At 36.5% G+C, this 19,825-nt stretch overlaps 1 protein-coding gene across 3 annotated transcripts; it reads right to left on the bottom strand.

The window, feature by feature from the left end:
* Positions 1-1,598: 1,598 nt before the first annotated feature.
* Golgin97 (Golgin 97) lies at positions 1,599-18,074 on the bottom strand. Of its 3 annotated transcripts, XM_064035162.1 has the most exons (15): positions 17,837-18,074; positions 17,628-17,765; positions 17,322-17,372; positions 16,874-17,045; positions 16,310-16,467; positions 15,024-15,186; positions 14,369-14,520; positions 13,463-13,609; positions 12,871-12,948; positions 9,425-9,648; positions 7,467-7,623; positions 5,069-5,224; positions 4,697-4,809; positions 4,212-4,401; positions 1,599-4,110 (listed from the first exon to the last, which is right to left on the bottom strand). In XM_064035162.1, the coding sequence occupies exons 2-14, from the start codon at positions 17,742-17,744 to the stop codon at positions 4,227-4,229; spliced, it is 1,863 nt and encodes a 620-aa protein (XP_063891232.1). In that variant the 5' UTR covers positions 17,745-17,765; positions 17,837-18,074; the 3' UTR covers positions 1,599-4,110; positions 4,212-4,226. The 3 variants fall into 3 exon arrangements, with proteins under 3 accessions (XP_063891232.1, XP_063891233.1, XP_063891234.1); XM_064035163.1 differs by lacking the exons at positions 1,599-4,110; positions 12,871-12,948 and having other exon boundaries at positions 4,122-4,401; XM_064035164.1 differs by lacking the exons at positions 1,599-4,110; positions 12,871-12,948; positions 13,463-13,609 and having other exon boundaries at positions 4,122-4,401.
* Positions 18,075-19,825: the final 1,751 nt, after the last annotated feature.

Here is a 19,825-nt window from a genome sequence, read left to right as displayed (position 1 = left end):
CTGGCGAATGCGCCGCGAATGCGCAGCACGCGAGCTGTCCGCGAGCTGCGCGCGTGCATTTTTGTTCGATGGCCGCTTCTGCTTGGCCCGCGCGCAGCTCGCGCGCGACCTAAGCGCCGCCCGCGAGCGGCGCGCGACGCGCTAGTTATTAAATAATTCATAATTTACCCGATCAGTTTATTTCTGATTACTGGAGGCTAAGCTCGTGTTGTCATGGAGTGAACGGAGTAGAATTGTCTATGCTTAATTGAAACATAAAAGATATCCAGTTGGGATCCTAAACTGTAAATGAACCTAAACTGTAAGGGCGAGAATTAAGTGCGCGCAGATCGCGCGCCGCTCGCGCGCTCTATACGAGCCTTGCGTGAGTTGCGCTAAAGAGGCGCACCGAACTATTGCAGTGACTGCACACGCGCAGCTCGCGAGCAGATCGCAAACGGCTCGCGAGCTGCACATTCGCGGCACATTCGCCAGATGTGGACGCACCCTAAGAGAGTAAATAAGAGGAGAACATAAGGTAAGTAACATAGGAGAGTACACAAGAAAGTACATGAGAGGGTATATAAAAGTATATGTTACTAGCTTTCGCCCGCGGTTTCACCCCGTAGCCGGATGGTGACAAAAACTATCCTAAAACCTCCCGAGCCTAAGTTACCTCCCCTCTAATTTTCAGCTAAATCGGTCAAGCCGTTTTCATGTCGTGACAACGGAAAGCGGGTTTCATATAAATAAAAGTATTAGGGATTGTTCACACCAAACGTATTGTCCGCCGCTGACTGTGAGTATACTCACTGTCTGCCCCAGTGTGAACGTCGACTCAATCTGCAGTACGCGTACTCACCAAGCCGACAATAGGCTATAGCGTACGATGCGCTACATGTGTGAACAAAAGAATAGGCTCTTGTAGGTTCACACTAGATGCGTACGCTGAGCGGCTGACTATTCTACACATAAAAGGGCTCAGTATTTGGAGTTGCTCGTAGTATTTTATAAACGATAAAACTAGCATTTTTTTTTCAAATCATACGTTTCACTGATATTTCAATTAATGATGCGCATTCAGATAGTTGCCATTTGCGAAGCTCTAGCTAGAGAAAGACGAAAATAATAAAAAGAAGAGATTGTGGGTACATCCCTTAAATTTGAAGAGATGTTTTCTTGGTCAATTTCATACTTTATATTTCGAATATAGACTTTATCCAAATAAGTTCAAGAAATATTTTCGTATGACAGTAAAACATTCGATGAGTTACTATCTTTAATACGTTTAAGTTTATATAAAAGGGACACTAATTATCGACGTGCTGTACCGAGGCGCGGCGGTGCGTACGCGGCGGAGCGGCGCTATTCGGCAACTGCGTCCGCGTAGCCAATCCGCGTCCGCCGTGCATAGTCGCGTAGTAAAATAATCGGCCACTGAGAGTCAGCTACAACAGACGACGTAACAGCGTATAGTCGGTTCGGTGTGAACGACAATTTCAATATATATGGAAAAGCAATAAACTGCGTAACGCGCGCTCACAGTCAGCGGCCGACAATACGTTTGGTCTGAACGATGCCTTATTATTAATTGCCGAAAAATAAATGAAAAACTAGAGAGCTGTTATAAAAATGTAATTTTATTCGAATTTACAATAACAAAACAAAATACATGATAAAAATAAAATAACAAATAAAAAATATCTTTATCATTCTGACATAATTACAAATATTTTACGTTAGCTAAATAAATTACGTGATAGACATCTTATAAAATAAATACTGTGAAAATAAGCAAAAAATAAAGTTCTCTTCAACGTTAAAAATAATAAACTCTATAGTAATATTTAAACAAGCTAAGTCTAGACAATGTACAGTATAGGGGCAGCTCACCACGCCACATATCTACACATACAATACAGGTGCCTTCAATTGACAGTGCTGCTGCGAGCTAACTTTACGAATACTTTACAAACAGTGAACTATCATGTCCTTTTAATTTATTTAACTACTAACATTTATGACTCTTTGTATAAACTTCTATATACCTTACATGTAACGCAACAAAAATCTCATTGTTTGCTTATTACGTCTTGTTTGACTCAAAAAGAAAAAACGCTCACTGAACAATTGAGGCGAAGTTACAATTTTGTGATGTTCCCGAGTTAATTCACAATATTCAGTGAATCTAATAGGTCAATGAGCGTTTTCAATCTAAAATCCCAAACTTGTTTTTACTCAGATTTCCAAACTTTCCCACATTCACTCACAGCTTGTCATTTTTTTTATTATAAATCCATACAAAAGTGAAAAATTGGTAGATGTTTTGAGTCCACCTAGCGTAATGTGCGGCTGTGTGCTTTATACAATTTAATTATTAGTTGAATTTATCAATGCTGACAGAAATTTATTTTTTTACAAAATGTGTGAGCAAATGCAGCGTTCATCCTGAAGCACAGTTTAGGAGGAAACACAAAGACAATACATATATCAAAACCTTACAACACTGACTGAGAATTCGTGAAATACTGTTTATATTAATTTGATGTAAATGAGAAAAAGAACAATAATTACTTAAAAATACTTCCTACTTTTATATCTTTAGTGTTTCCTCCTTTATACACTGAAGGCTTAGTTAAATCTTTATAATACAAAGGGGCAGTGTGTATCTCTTTCGCCTTTTATTTATTTATTTATTTACCTTTCTACAATATTCAGACAATAACTCTAATACAACTTGATGAGGCAATGTTAAAGAAGATGAATGCTTCAAAAACAAAACTATGTATTTCTCCTGTCGTTATTGCAAATTAATTGATAACACAATCCAGTAACTAACTAAACATTCACATTCACCACAATACAATAAATTCAATATTTAAATAATGACTAGCAACTATTAAGGCAACTTTAATAAAATTTTCACAATGTATATTACAATAATGTTGTTCAAAAATACAATAAGGTTACAATACTTAGATTACAAGTAATACGGTATTCGCTTATTCCGCTACCAATGTTATGTAGAACCATAGCCTATCATTATATTTTAGTTGTATCACCAAGCATATAGCATGGCCACTAACTGTAGTCCAAAGCTAGACCGAGTTCTAACTTTAGTGATTTCAATACAACATTCGTTCTTATCATAATTTCATGATCATCCAAACAGGAATTTAATACCAAACGCTTGACTGAAATTTTAAGTTTGTAACTTATACATACAGCTAATACATAGAGGTACTGCAACTTCGTTGATCGGCAAGTACATAATATAAACAAAATACTTAGAAGAATACTATAATTTTTAACATAAATAAATATTCGAAACGAACAGAACCAAAATACTGATATATTTATTCATAACTAATTACATCATAAAGATAAAGAGTTTCGCAGCAATTCAGTTATTTAAATTGTCTCAACAAAAAAATTAAGTTCATATCTTACAGAATGGGACTACTTATAGAATTTAGTTCATTAATACTTTCCAATGGAATGTTTTACTACAAAACTTTAACAAAGAGATTCTTACAAGTTTTACATCACTTCATTTCAAAAAACATAGGTAACATAGGGCTACAACAGTAGGTTACGCACCCGTACATATTGTTATTATAATATTAAAGCTTGGCGCACACGTATCAATTATTTACAAAGGTTTGCTAGCGTTAGCTCTGGGACTATCATTTACAAAGTACTACTGATCTATGTAAAAACCCTTGCTAAGTCAACACCTTCTTACGAGTTAGGTAATAGCTGCTTAAATAGGCTTGGCAATGCGGTTTAAGCTGGGACTTTTATACATATTTCTCAAAAAAGTTTATATCAATAAAATGAACGAGTTGTTTATATTGGAACATTCTGAATGTTGGCAATGTTTTTGCTTGGCCATTGACATTATGTAAGGCATATTTTTCAAATGATCAACTTGACAATCGCTACGTTAAGTTCAACCTTAATATCTTGTTCTTATGACCCAGTCTATCCTGAATAATCCTGATGTTAGACATTAGACATAGTTTCCATTGCTAATGTGTCGAACGAACGAAACGCAATCACGAGTCATACATAAATCTCACACTAGCCCATTGCCAAGCTAAATCCAACTTTACACGCTTGCACATAAGACCTATCCTGGTATTGAGTTAACTCAAGACACTAGCAGCCAAATCAACAAAATAAAAGTCTACATGCCACGCTAACTTCAACCTTACATCTTGCACATAGGAGTCAGTTTAGAGTGATCAGGTGTTGAGGGAGGGGAACCATGCGGCGAGGCCGGTGCGCGGGGGCAGGGCGGCGCGGAGCAGCGCCTCCTCGTGCGCGGAGAGGCGCAGTAGCGCGGCCAGCGCGCGGGTGAGCTGACGTGCTTCTAGCTCGCGGGCCGTGAGGAAGCGGAGGACTACGTGTTTTAAGTACCTAGGAAAAAAGAAGAAAATTTTTATAAATATTTCAGCATGAACAATGACTGAGATGAAATTTGAGACACGACAGCTATATTCTATATTCTATCATTTATGATGTAGAGAGAGAGATAGAATTACGACAATAGTCCTTTACAAGTTACGTCAATTTTCTATCTCTAGTTTGGGCAAAACCACCGTTGGAGAATTTATTTTATTTGGTTAGGCCTGTCGGGATACGGGAAGATGACCCCTCAGGACACGGATGAAAAGGCTTATAAGCAAAAAAAAATATAGGTCTACAGCCCTACCTTCTACTAATATCCTGTTCCTCTGCAGAGGTGAGATCAGACTTGCTGCTCTGTAGTTCACGTTGTAACGTCTTCTTCATGTCCGATATTCTGTTGTCTAACGTTTTTATTTTCTGGAAGGTGATAATAATAAATTTTAGCCATTCTCTCTTTATACAGATTTTCAGTTATGCAGATATTTTGGGGGCAAGTACATCCGACGGTAGGGGTGGGCTGCACTACTTAAATATAACGATAACCAAACCATTACTAGCACTGAAATTCCCTGTTAATGACCAAATCGGCGATTTGACATCTGGTTAAGGCTCGGTTATCGTTATAGTTAAATGGTGGAACCCCCCCTTAGTTAAATTGAAACACCTAACTACTCACCTTATTTTTATCACAGATTTCAGTTTCTAAGTCTTGTATAGTCTTTTTGAGTGCAGTCTCGTTTTCTATTAATTCGTCAATTTTATTCTTTAATTGTTCGATTTCCACCTTACGGGCTTGTTCGTTCTCTTTGATTAACATGCACGCAGCTTGATTCTGAAACGAAATAAATTCAACAATGTCATATCAATTTACTGAATGAATAAATTGTTCAAGTAACAATATGGAATGGGCTTTAATTAATGGGCAATAAGCTATATGGTTAACACCGATCTAGTTATTAAAATAACTATCTACTACAATACTATAGCTATTATTTAGCATTATGCAATAGATTTTTATACATTATGCAATATATATAAATGCAGTCAATTTGCTGTAAAACTTGGCCTTGATTCTTGCACGACATATGGCGAATTTTGTACGTGCTACTTACTACCTATGCATAAAAAGTTTATGAAAATTGCTTCTAGCAAAATTATATCTTCATGGACAAATCACTCCATGAGACTGATTCTTACAGTTGAATATTAACAGACTGGTTATTCGTTTTCAATATTAATAATAATCGACACGTGTAACATACTAGTTAATATGGACACAAAAATAGAAACTGGCGCCATGTCTCTTAATCTCCATAACTTAAAAAAACAGTTAAAAACCATTTAACATACTCGCCTGAACGTGCTTGCTGTATTTTAACTGGCTAATCAGACGCAGCAGGCTTTTATGTACTATTGTTAATTGAAAAATATTGTAACATTTAAAAGTCAAGATCATCTTGTTTTTTTTAACTGATCTCAAATTATTTCTATTTTTGAAAGGGTTGCTAATAGGCACGAGACTATAAACGTATTGCAAAGATTATTTAAGAGTAGTAGAATAGGTATTTACTCAAGGAGAAGAGGAAAACGAAAACCAATCGGAAATTATCATAACCTACACCTATTACATTCAACTCTAGTTCAAGCACCATAAAAACACAGGAAACTTCTAAATATGTTTTTTTTTTCAATTATGCGGGCAAATCCTTACTAATATTATAAATCGGAAAGTGAGTTTGTTTGTTTGTTTGTTTGTTTGTTCCACTTTCACGCCGTAACTACTGAACCGATTGCTTTGAAATTTTGCAGACGTAAAGTTAGAAGTCCGGATTAAATAATAGGGTACTTTTTATCCCGAAAAAAATAGATATTCCCGAGGGAAAACAAAAATATTGTTTGCTTGATGGATGGATTGTAGATGGCGCTGTGTGTCGTTTAAAACAAGGTAATATATTGCAAACGAATATAAACATGTAAATTTAGAAGCTAAATGATACGATAATGAATCCCCGAAAATGAGGAATTCCCGAGGGATGATGTACAATTTGTTTAATCGTCTAAACTGTTTTTTTTTTACATCTACTTATATATTGCAAACGAATATGAACATATAAATTTAGAAGCTAAATGATACGATAGTGAATCCTCGAAAATGAGGAATTCCCGAGGGATGACGTACAATTTGTTTTATCGTCTTAACTGTTTTTTTTACATCTACTTATCCTGAAATAACTATAATTCAACGAATTACTAATTGGTATAAGTATTAGTTAAGTTATTTAGTTCTTGAGGTATGCGATAGATGGCGCTGGGTGTTTTTAAAACGTGGTAACGATGTGTTTTTAAAATACGTAAGCAGTGGAATCTGAGAGTCTGACACTCCCTCACCGCTGCTAACCCACAGCGGGAGGGGTCATTTCATGATTTTACGTCGCTTAAAAAAAAAGGTGTTTGGAAATAAATATTTTTTCATCTGCCAAAATCTGCATGTTTTTGCTCCACAAGGGAAAACGTATAATATAGTGTACCATTCAGTTTTGGTTTAACAACTAATCGTATCCAGCGTTACATCGCGCTTCTTAGATTTTTCCGTGGGAATGAGAAGTTTTCTTATAGTTGTGATTTATACCGCAATATAACCGAATTCCACGCGGGCGAAGCCGCGGGCGGAAAGCTAGGTATCTATAAGGCATAAGGAAAGTATACATGTTAAAGCGCTTCGACTTACACTATTGAATATTCAATAAAATATAAAATAATCATCATCTCCCGAGCCTTCTCCCAACTATGTTATATGTAACAAAGTATAAAATAATGGTGTATACCCAGGATACATTTTTATGAAATCCATTGCTATAAATGATAGTATTTAAACTAAATGTATCTTGGAAACCAATGACTGATTAAAGTTAAAAAAATAAATCTTGAGGAAACTTGGACTTCAAAAAAATCTGAAATTGCCGTTTTTTCTCGAACTAGCGTGGTAATTAAAGCTCATTCCTTCTTTGTATGACAAGAAGCCGAAGCTCCGCAAAGGGACAATTAATAGCCTAATGTTCAAGGTGTATCCTAACCTCCTTATGCTGAGCGATGAGTCCCTCCAGCTCCGTGATCTTAGCCTTGAGGTCGACAATCTCGGTCTCCTGGTAGCGCACGTTGCATTGGCTCATCTCTATCGTCTGCGACATGTGAGCGTTGCGCAGTAAGGCTTCGTCTTTCTCTCGCTTTTCTCTGGAACATAACATGTTTTTTTATAGAGAAAAGGTTTCATGTAATGAAGCTGTTAAGAGGTTAAAGAATTAAACTCATAATGTACGAGGCCAAAAAGGACTTTTGCTCCGAATAATGTAAATGCTCCCGCACCTCCATCACCCGCTGATACCAAAAAATAGTTTCTGCGCAGCGTCTCACGATGTTAAGGGAAAACAAAAACTTTGGTGAGAACTACACCTAGGTATATTTTTAATGGGCCTGTCTGTCGCCTTGGTTCATTTTTCTGTAAGTACTCTTTTCTACACAGTAGGTACCCATAGATTGTATGCGCAAATATTCATGTTATTAGCTACTCCATTAATGCCCGGTTTCTGAGGTCCACTTGACGAGAGTTTATCTATCCGTCAGCGCTATTGGTTCGATAACTCCTTCGAATGCGTTTCCGAGCAACGTGTCTTAAGTTCAACTCAGTTTAAACGGCGTTTAACTTAACTCCCCATATTTGGCCGTTTATCTGTTCCATAACTTTGTTTGACGTTTAGATGTCACAAAAAATACCACGTTTTAGGTTACTTTCGTCGCGTCGAGTCAGTTTTAGAAGCCAGTCAACAAAATTATTATTAAAATGCCTACTTATAAAAATACAAACAATGAATATAGATAATATGGATGCAAGCAGCTCATCACAATCGGATTTCGAAGTGCTTGAAATAATTTCTAATATATCATATTAGTGTCACGGAATACCTATAATGGACACGAGAAATCCTATCGAAATGTTTACCTACATACAATTTGAAAAAGATATCGTTTTAAATGTTGATTTCTGACACTTACGCGATTATTAGACATTAATTTTACGGATTTTATCGCAAAAGTACGTAAAATCCGTGAAAGTAGTTTTATTTAAGAGATATCGATTTGAAAAAGAACACAGTAATACATCTGGATGATATTCATCACCCCTACTCTACCTCCTGTTGCGCTCCTTCAATGCACATGGTCTGAGTTGGAACCACTTTTTATTGCGTTTTTTATATAATTTTAGAGGTACATTTGTAAAAGAGCCATCTATCGACAGATTAAGAAGTACGTATCGGTTCCTTAACTATTTATCTGGCAGTTTGGTGCTCGGAAACGCAGCAAAAGTTAAACGGCGTTTATCAATTCAATAACTTTGTCGAATCGATAACTAACGACGAGATATCCAGAGACTTCAGAAACCGGGCATAAATGTTACAAAATGGTACAACGCACGTGTGAAAAGCTTAAAGCAATTCGTTCCTGATGCGCTCTAGTCACCTAATGGTGATAACCGTTAAAGAAGTTATTTGGTAAATATGCAAATGACCGACTTTGTCTTAAAATAAGAGCTGAAAAATGTCGTCGAGTAACTTTTCGGTAAAATAATTATTATTTCAAACCGGATCTGAAATTCTTTTGCCAATAAATCCTTCCTTATTACTATTCCTCGCTAATTAATGCGCATTTTAAATATGTCTGTCCGGATTTAACACCAAAATTGCTGAACCAATTTAAATAAAGTTTGGTACGTAGACAATGCAAAGCCTGAGAGTACATAGACTAATTTCTATCCGGGTGCGGGACGTCGTTCCCTGGGGTCGCGGTTGGAATCGTGGGGAACTGCGAGTATATACTAATACTACAAAAAGATAAAAAAATGTCTTTGTACCCTACATAACTCGTGATGATTTGAAATATTACACTATCCCCGCATTAGGTATTTTATCTGGGTAAGGACAGTAGTTCCCTCACGACGCTGGTGGAACCATTAGTAACAGAATAGACAACTACTTACTTGTCAAACTTCCTCTGTATATCCAAGAAGTCGTGTTGCATCTCCGTAACCATAGAGTTAAGGTGATTGACCTCGGCCTTGCTCTCGTCACACATCAGGTTGGACTTATCCACCTTCTCTCTGAGGATCTTGACCAAGGTCCGTTCATTCTCCAGTGCTTCTGATAGCTCCTTGTTCTCTAGCGTCAGACTTTCTATACGGCTCTCGTAATCCATCGTTTTATCCTGCAATATGTTGATTTTTGTACCAAGAGGAAAAAATACGTCTCGTCCCTTTGAAAAAAATCCTTGGAATAAATCGTTAAGGCTGTTTTAAATAATATTGTTATTACACCCTTGGAATAAACCCGTCGACACTGCTTTAAATAATATTCCTATTTAACTCAAAATATCTCATTAAGAATGTATTAACTATTATTAAGAACATTTCTAATAAAACAAAAGTCAAGTTATTCAACTTTTTTACATATTTTCCTTAAGTATCTATAGGTTTTTTACCTCATTAGCAAGTTCGCTGCGGTATATTACCTCTGCTGACTTATCTACCGAACGATTATGATAAACTAAAGCACGTGACAGCTATGTAAACACAGATAATCTTATTTTAATAACTGTTGTGTCATCTAGATTATATTCTTAGAACACCATAACTACTGTTTATGATTCCCGATTAGTTATTAAACGTAAGAACTATTGTATGAGCTATGCAGTCACTGAGATAGTTTATATGAATGAGTCATCATCAGATTATTATCATATCTGTGTACCTAACAGACTTACAAGTTTTTATTAATTTTAGTCACCGCTTTTTTCTAGATTTAACACTGAACAAGCACGTTTAGGCACTCATATTACTAAGTATAAACTATTTACAGTTTATTCCGCTGGTTAAGTCACGTACACTTTCTAGTAACTGTAGATTGGCGCACCGCTCTCACGACCGCTCGCCGCTACCGACAATAAAACACTAAGGACCTAAGTGTAAACATTCGCCAATCCGACCGGTTTTGTTGCAATACAATGTTTTTACTTCCAGTCTATAGTTACGCCACTACCGTGCAAGCCTATTGAAACTGTCGCAATGTCAATGTAAATCACCGAAACACAACACTAAAATAACAATCGTTTATATAAATATTGAGCATTAGTAACGGTACTGATATGAAAGTCAATGTTAATTTAGCAAGCAACTGTATTTTGTTATTCTAATTCGAAACGGTACGTTTGTCTCTTAACGTGAGAGTAGCAGATAAGATAGAAATCTATCTTGAGTGGTTTGATTAAATAATCAAACCACTCAATGATCACAGCATCATGTTATCTTCACTCTTCTGTAGTATGAAGCAAGGCAGGAAGGTTAAGAGCCCATCCGATATAAGATTAGTATCAACATGCACACACCAAACTAGCCGCTACCCATGCAAAAAACAGGGGAAAACAAAAGAAAATATTTTTTATAATAGACCAAAATAATTTATTTATACAAATCCGTGCATCACATCAAAACAACAACAATGTGTAAATATAATTTCATAATTTTGTACTGTATAAAATAAATTCGTTATACACTACTTACTTGGAATGTTGCACTAAGTATAGATTATTAAAAACCTCGTTTTTGTGAACAATAGGTGTGCCATCACCTGTGCAAAGTGACTGACTAACAGCCCGGACGTATTTGGTCGTGACAAAAGACCACGTGACGTGTAGGTACATAATCAATTTATCAACGCGACTCGATAACAAAACAAAGGGTACCATTTATTGATACTAAACCGCACTGTGAGGCAAGCGATGTGCTAACTATATCTTTATGAGATGGCCGATTGCGATTTCAAATACTATATTTTATTTTTGTATTTGGATTTCTAAGAAAAATAATTAATTAGTTAATGAACCCTGTATGCGTGGACATTGTCTATTTATTTTTTTGCCAACCAATCACAACAGGCAACCACATTATTTGGCAGCAAATAAACCAATTAAAACGACTAGGTGCAATCTGGGTGTAGTCTGAATCGCAATTGGCAATCATTCAGCTGCAATAGTGACGTGAGCCAAACAACCATGTCATTCTCTGCATCACAGAATAATAAATCTAAAAGCTACAATTTAACAGTCCAATATGTTACTTGAACACAGGTCAAAAAGATTTGAAACATTTTGACATGTAAAAAATACTTTTAAGTAAAAAAAATTGTCTTCAAAATGTATTGGTCTGAATAAGCACAAATCTTTTTCACTCAATGTAGCTAAGCTGCCAAAGAAAAAACAATAAATTTGAAAGAAGTAACGGATCTCTTAATACCTATTAATAATACATATTTAATATGTATAAGTACTTTTGTAAATAAAAAATCTATCAACTATTCATGATATTTCTTTATAGGAACTTAAGAATAAGGCCCATACTTGCGTGGCAATATTTTCAGTAATAAACTTAAAACTCACATTTGTCTGTGTAATTCTGAATTTATATCTGTCTAGATATCTACACCAGTTAATTGATACTTTAGAGCATATTTATCACTGTAAATACTTCAACGCGTGCATTCAATTCATAAACTTGTTTCATTGTTTTCCAAATTATATTTTATTTAGATCCTAAGAGTCAATTAAGTAAGCTAGTAAAATAGTAAGGAAATAGAGTCCTTACTATTTTAACAATAAAACAAGTTGTATATAATAAATAGAATCTCCATAATTTCTTTAATACATATAAAGCTAGCAAGCTTGGCCAATAGTGCAACCTTTTTATTTTGGAATGTATTTTAAAGCCTTATATTCACTGTAACGTTTATCAGTTTTACTGCGGTGAATACAGGGCTTTACACCAAAAAAATAAGTATAAAAATAGCAACCAACATTTTTAGACTAAGTAACTTAGTAAATATAAAAAATAAAGGTTTAAATGCAAACAATATAATCAATACACTACCACATATAGTATAATTCTAACTGCACAATGATATGACGCAATACTGAGTTACTGACCAAATATTACAAACAATGTTTACACAACTTTATATTTACCATGTGAAACTTTCCTCTGTGATAAAGTGACAGCAATGCAAAGGGGTGTACTTGAACGATTAAGAAGTAAGAACAAGATCTATTCGCAATCTCCCCACTATCGATACTACAAAGCGAACCTAAAAGCTCGAGTGTACAGTACAGCACTAGTAATGCGTCACAACACGCAGTTTACCACCGACCTGTCTGTTCAGACGGACATATATGTAAATAAATTGGAATTTTCCACTGAACAGATGTCTAAGGGTCAGCTCAGATTTAGCGAAGCTCACTAAAGTCACATTTCCGATGTACGAGATTACAATTTTCAACTCCAAAGTGACGATTATAAGGTCGATGTTCGATAAACCTGAGCTACGCAACAAGGCATATGCGAGACTAGAGTGACTATATGGTGTAGAGGCTGGGACTCACGGCGTCGGCCGCGGCGGCGTTTCGCAGCGACTTCACTTCCATGGCGAGTGAATGCACCTCCCCGTTCAAACGCACCACCTGACACATAGCACTACCTCTACAGCTCACGTCTAATTACTTTGGACCTCTGAAGTTAGTTATTAGTGATTGCGCAAAACTGCGCAAAATTGCGCAACAATGAGCAACTGCGTAAAAATTGGCTTCAGAGGGGCAAAGATCGATGGAATATGTAGAATGTTGTACATGTTTCTAGCACGCTATAACGCTATAATAGGACATAGAACAATGTTGTCGATTCTCTAAAATTCCGATTTGATATTTAATTCGTTTAGTTGGGAGTTAGCTTTGATAAAGCAAGTACTAAAGTACATATTACATGTTTTTGGTAGTCAATGATATGTTAGTAATAGAATTTCATGCAAATAGTTTGGTATTTAATGTACATATTTTGTAAATACAAGTTCAACATGCAAGAAAGTAATTGGACGGCACATTGCTAGTCATGGATATAGAAATGAAGGCCACATATTTAAGACGACTACAATTAGTTAACATATACATAATTACAAGGAATATAAGTTAATTTGTATACCTTAGCCTCACTATTAGCGAGGTTTTGTTTGGCTTTCTCCAGTTCTGCGGCTGCGTTGAGAAGTTTCTCTTGCATCTCTTTTTTCTCAATCTCCACTCGTCTCCTCTCGGAACCTTCCTCTCCCGCCTGCCGCGACAGTCGCGCCACCTATGTTTGACATCTTAGTGTAATAGTAAACTTCATTGAATGCAGAATCATTTACATAGGTATGGTTATAAATATTATTTGTGTATTTTATTTTGTATGCATTTTACAAATGGATATCTACCTACCTGCAAAGCAATGTGAATGACTGGTGTTCTTATTTTTTAAATTGGGTAGATAACTTTATAGCAATGTCCTAGTTAGAACACTTTTTACAATAAAAATATAAATGTACGTAATAAAATACCCGTTGTACATAACTCGGTTCGGTAACGTACTAATTACATATTTACAAATGTACAAAACGTTGGATTACTGTTAGGTGCAATTACTGAGAGCTTGAGACAAGCTAACAGACACCTCATAGACGGTGTGCGATTAATGTTTCATGCTTCATGCTTACGCTTTCTCATGCATTTACACACACAGACATACTTCTATACATATTATGTGTGAAGACAGTTTCAGGTAAATAATAGTGAGACTAACGATGTAAAACCTAATATAAGGATTCGTGACACAGAAAATAAATGATTTTTTATAACGATAAATACTCGAAGCTGACAGTTTCTGGCTCGTAGGTACACCCTCGTTCGACACAGATTATATATTTTTCAGGGAAAATGAAAACCTACATAATTTAAGTCGTAAGAAGTGTCGTAAATGTTATTTTATACTACTTTATTATTTTTTTCAGTAAATTATGATTATTATTTGAAAAGAGTCCCCTATATAATATTTTACAAGGCATTTGACAAATACCTGTGTCTCCAGTGAAGCGATCTGTCCGCTCCAAGAGGTCTTGACGTCAGCGAGCGCCATCTTGGCCTCCTGCAGCTGTCGCGTTAACACTGCTCGCTCGCGACACACGCGGTCGTACTCCGCGCAATCCGTCGGCGTTACGTCGCGTTTGTCTAGAGATGAAGAATAATGTTAAAAAAAGATCTGAGGTGTTGTCTTCGAAGATAGAGAGGAGAAGTTATATAAGGAAAGCTGACTACCATATGGGATAGATAGCAGGGTAAAGAGAGAGAATTTAAGAGGTATTGACGTGAGGAGCCAAAATACGAAAACCGATAATTTTCGGGAGAGACTCGGGTATTTGCACTCCTTTGTGACTTATAATGCCAAACATGTTTATGTAATGTTTACATACATGATAACATTTTTGAATAGACATAGATTCAGTTTCTTCTGGATTGGAACTGGTAGTGCAAGCAAATAAAATACAACGTAAAATATGGTCAACAAAAACAAAACGCAAAAAATACTCTTCATTTTTTGTCAACAGACCATGTTTTGTCATATTGTATATTTTTCACAATGCATGCAAAACTAAAGGTCGGCATTTCACTTTGTACCAGGTTATTGAATGGTTTTAGGACCACATCTATAAGATATTTCAGTCTTGTATTACCGTCATCATGCATATGATGATGCGGGTTGTCGGGCGGCAGGGCAGCACAGACGAGCGCGAGCCTGTCGGCGAGGTCGGCGGCCCGCGCCTGCTCGCCGCTCAGCGCCGCGGTCAGCTCCGCTCGCTCGCGGGCCCATTCGCGACGACACTGTTCTAACTCCTCCTGTAGAATTATAATATAATAATGTTTTCTAAAAAACTGTAGCTGATAAAAAAACCTTATGATACTTCAGTTATCTATTTTGTCGTATACAATAGTGTACATAGAGCCACTCGCGAATGTGAGGTAATTAATAAAGAATGTTACAGTCAGGTCAGGTAAAAAGTATCTGACATTTAACAGAGTATGTATACAACAGCATTTGCATTCACATTGCTTTCATCAATATTATGTCTAAATTCAATTATGTATTGGCCACTGCGAATGGTTGTAGAAAATGCTACACACAGAATTCTTATCCTAAATAATATTACAAATGAGCATGTTTGTTTTTTGTTACAGTTTCATTGTGGAAATACTGAACTGATTTGAATACACTTGAAGATAGAGGTTTTATAGAAAAAGTTATACTTTTTTTATTCTAGTATACAAAGTAATTCGTAGTACCTACCATGTATTTGTAACCTAACCATGCCATAAAATTAAATTATACATACATTTTGTATTGTATATGCATACAGGACGCGACAGTAACAACTCTGTAGATAAGCCCCTTTACGAAACACTAAACTGCAGGATGTTTCTGTATCCATAGCAACTGAATTGCAACATACATATGTGGAATACTTTATCTTTATCTATAGTAATATAAAGAGCAAATATTTGTTTGTTTGAATCAAATAGGCTCCAGAACTACTGAACAGATTTGAGTAATTCTCCCACTATTAGGAAGCTACAATTTTTACGCTGAACATGGGCAATGGTGTACATGGGCAAGGAAAAAAGTTTTCCCGAGACGTGAGTGAAATCTCGTAGAACAGCTTGTTCAATATATTTTATTCCTATCAAATCTCATACATGCAAAAGTGCCTTCGATTTGGTAAAAAAAAAGAACAAAAGTTGAAATGGTATCTATCTATATAAATAAAAATGAATTGTTGTTTGTTAGTCTGATTAAAACTCGGGAACGGCTGGGCCGATTGAGCTGATTTTGGTTTTAAAATGTTTGTAGAGGTCCAGGGAAGGTTTGAACGATACGAAGTTCGCAGGATCAGCTAGTTCATTGATAAATATCCTCCACTAACACCTGTCTAGTGCCACAATAAAATTCTAAGTTCAAACTCACATTTAAAGCATCAAGCCTGTCCTGCGCCCGCTCAGCCGCTGCCAGTTGTGTCTTCAGTTCAGTAACAAGTCTCTTAGCTGTGTCCCTCTCTGTAATGGCCTTTGCAGCCTCCGCCTGAGCTGTCCTGGCTACTGCTTGTGCTGCTGCTGCCTCCTCACCTAGGAAGACATATAATTTTGTGAGCTTTTTAAGTGAATTTGATGTAAATAAAACTTAGTAATAAATAACATACATCATGCTCACAATGGTATATTTATATTTTTTTAATTTCATATTCAATTTCTTAATGTTTCAATGCACAAAATATTTTTTAACACTGTAACTCCATTTAAGTTTAGCTAGTGTTCATAGTTATTATCGTTAACATGTTTTGTTGACGTCAATTTGCTAATTTTCAAACTTAAAAATTAAATAAACAAGACCTTGTTATTTGCTTGAATGTCCACAGATAGAAACTCAGAACTCATTTGAAATATAATCACAATCATTTACTAGGTAAACATATTTGTTGGCTACTATAAAACCTCTTGGTACAAAACGTGAACAAAAACTGTTAAGTCTGACCTTGCACGGAGGCGAGTGAAAGTTTCAATTCTTCAATCTTTTGTTCCCAGTAGGCGTCTCTGTCCCGCAGCTTGGCTTCTAACTGTGCTGAGTACTGCTGTTGTAATACTGCCTGGTCTACCCTGCCTCCAGTGCGCTCTGATAGGTAAGACTCCATTTGCGGAGATATTGACTAGAAATACAAATATAATTTACAGATTTTAGTGAACACAGGGTATATAAGTAGAACAATACCAAAGGTAGAAATATGTATATGTAGAAAACAATAGATATTCCAATTATATCCTCTTATGAACTATTTTGAATTAACAATATACATAATAAAACAATTGGTGAAACAATACTGCAGGTGTGGGGTGGAAAGATGATTCAGTTGCAGTCATAATGCTAGATTACAAATAGTCTATGAACCAATATAATAAAAATAGTAAATGGTTTTCTAACTTACATCTGAAGTAGAATCTCCATGACCACCAGAACTGGAAGGACTTGCTGTTGACTGAAAATACAATACTATGTTTTAGGTGCTCTGTTAACTATCAGCATTATTTCATCACTTTATATATAACACATACAGCCAAGTACTTATTATATTAGAGTGATCAAACAATAACACTGTAACATTATTGCCTGAACAATGATGAGACAATACTTAAAAACAAAAGAGCAGTTGTAGTAGTGAAACAAGTTTCGAACTCGAAAAATCTATCTAAACATATAATTGCTTGTGTAATTAAATGCAATAAATACTTACAGAGTCGTCTCTGAGCGTTATCCTGCCCAGGAAGGCGCCGCTTCGCCAACTACTAGTTATTTTACTTATGTCACTACCAGTTTCTTCCTTTATCTTACTTTTCAAACTCGCGAACATTGTAGCTTGTAAGCGATGTGACTAAAACATTTAAACAACAAATGTTACTCGTTTTCCAATGTAAATGACCATGATAACGTTCGATAACTTACCAGTTTCGAGTTCAAATTAATGCAATGCTGTTTTACGTCAAGTAGATATTAGAATCAGGTAGTCAGAATAAGACGTTTGCCATCACTACACGTATTACGTTTGAAGACGGCATATTTGCTTTGTAATATATAACACCAGAGCTAAAGTTAAAGTATTGTAAGAAATTATTCGCACACAAAAAATTACTGTCACTGAAAAGACGAAAGTCGATTGACAAACAACTGACATGCCTGACACTTGACAGATAAGTTCTGAGCTTGACAGTTGTCTGGTTATTTTGACAGTTACTAGGGAGTGAACAAGTGAATAATGACTAGGAAGTCAAATAGTAAACTAATGTAAATTAGTCGATTTTCACGAACAGGACATACCAATACCTAGTTATCGGTATTGGTATGTCCTGTTCGTGAAAATCTACTAAATCGTCAGACAACTGTCAAGCTCAGAAGTTAGGTTCAAATCACACCAAAAGCGCGGCGAAGGGCAGCGAAGCGCAGCGACCCGCTAGGTAGAGAACGCGCGTGGAGTCCCGCGACTCCGCGAGCATTCCAGCGAACTCTCGAGCAGTCGCGGGACTCCGCGCACCTTTTTGCCAAGCTTTATTTTTATGTGTTTATCGCTGTAATGTCTTGATTTTATATTGTATAGGCAGTCGTACATTTGGACTAAATAAATAAGCTTTTCTTCATCCATTTCCATCACTTCTGTATTCGCCGCACTGCAAGGAATGAATGCGAACGAATACTTGCTCGCGCGCTCGCAACAGACGCGCGCGGGGAGCGGACGCGAGGGGCGGGATATTGCCAGCGGCCGTTCGCTACTGCTAGAGCATTCTCGGGAGTTCCCGCGCAGCCGCACGACTCCGTCCATGGAATTCGCGGGAAGTCCCGCGGTGCCGCGGGCATCCGCGCGACTCGTTCGAGTTTCTCATGCGAAAATATACATTATAGTAATGGGAATAAAGTAAAAATTCTAATGACACTCAAACCGCGCTTCGCTTCGCTGCCCTTCGCCGCGCTTTTGGTGTGATTTGAGCCTTATGGGACATTTTGTTGAAAATGAGAAACCTATAATGCCGTTACCGGGAATATACGACAACTTAAGGGACACATTTGTTGACACTGAGTTACATGTCGTTCGATTCGGTATTTCTCAATCTATCGTTTGTCGTCAGGGCAAGAGAAAGCTGGAAACTTATAAGCGTTATCGGCGCGTGTTCATATATTTTCCTGCGCGGGTTACCAGCGCTGTCAAGCGCCGATAAGCGCGTATAAGTTTCCAGGGGCACGATTCTCCTAATTTTACTTAAAAACATTCGATTTACGTTCGACTGCGATCCAATCCCGACTCGATTACGCTTGAAACGTAAGTGGCATTCCGCTATTTTTTCTTTGAAATAAACGTTTTTATCCTTTTCTGTCATTCAATAATGAATCATTTTGTCTGCAAGTGATTAACTATTGCAATATGATTGTAGAGCAAACTACCGAATAAACCAAAATCACCAAAATAGCTGACCAATCGCAAACCAATCAAATGTCAATCGAATACGATTGGTCTTTTATTAGTAGCAGAATGCCCGATATGGTTAAAACTGCTATTACGATCATATTGCGATTCGATTTCTATTAGATATTGACATTATTAAGGCGAGGATAACAATACGCGCATCTAAGGCGCCAAAAGGGGTCGGAGCGTCTGAGCGGGGCGAGGATAACAATACGCGCGCTAGCTTATAACTAAAAGTCGTAAGCGACAAAATGGTTTTGTAATTTTATTATTTAGAAATGATAATTTGATAAAAAATCCTTCTACAATTTTAAAGAGTATGTATATACTCAACTACTAAAAAAGTTAAGAGGCTTTAATCGGTCCCGTTTGCCCATAATATGTGAATCTCTTTTTAAAAAGAGGTATGTTTGATATATTTTTCTCTGTTATAAAAGTTACCTAATCATGTTTCTACAACTAACAAAATAAGGTTTATA

Source organism: Helicoverpa armigera, chromosome 6, assembly GCF_030705265.1.
Source record: "Helicoverpa armigera isolate CAAS_96S chromosome 6, ASM3070526v1, whole genome shotgun sequence".
In the NCBI taxonomy this organism is placed as follows: domain Eukaryota; kingdom Metazoa; phylum Arthropoda; class Insecta; order Lepidoptera; family Noctuidae; genus Helicoverpa; species Helicoverpa armigera.
The sequence above is the reverse complement of the archived record's forward strand: the minus strand, read 5'-3'. Positions and strand labels throughout refer to the sequence as shown.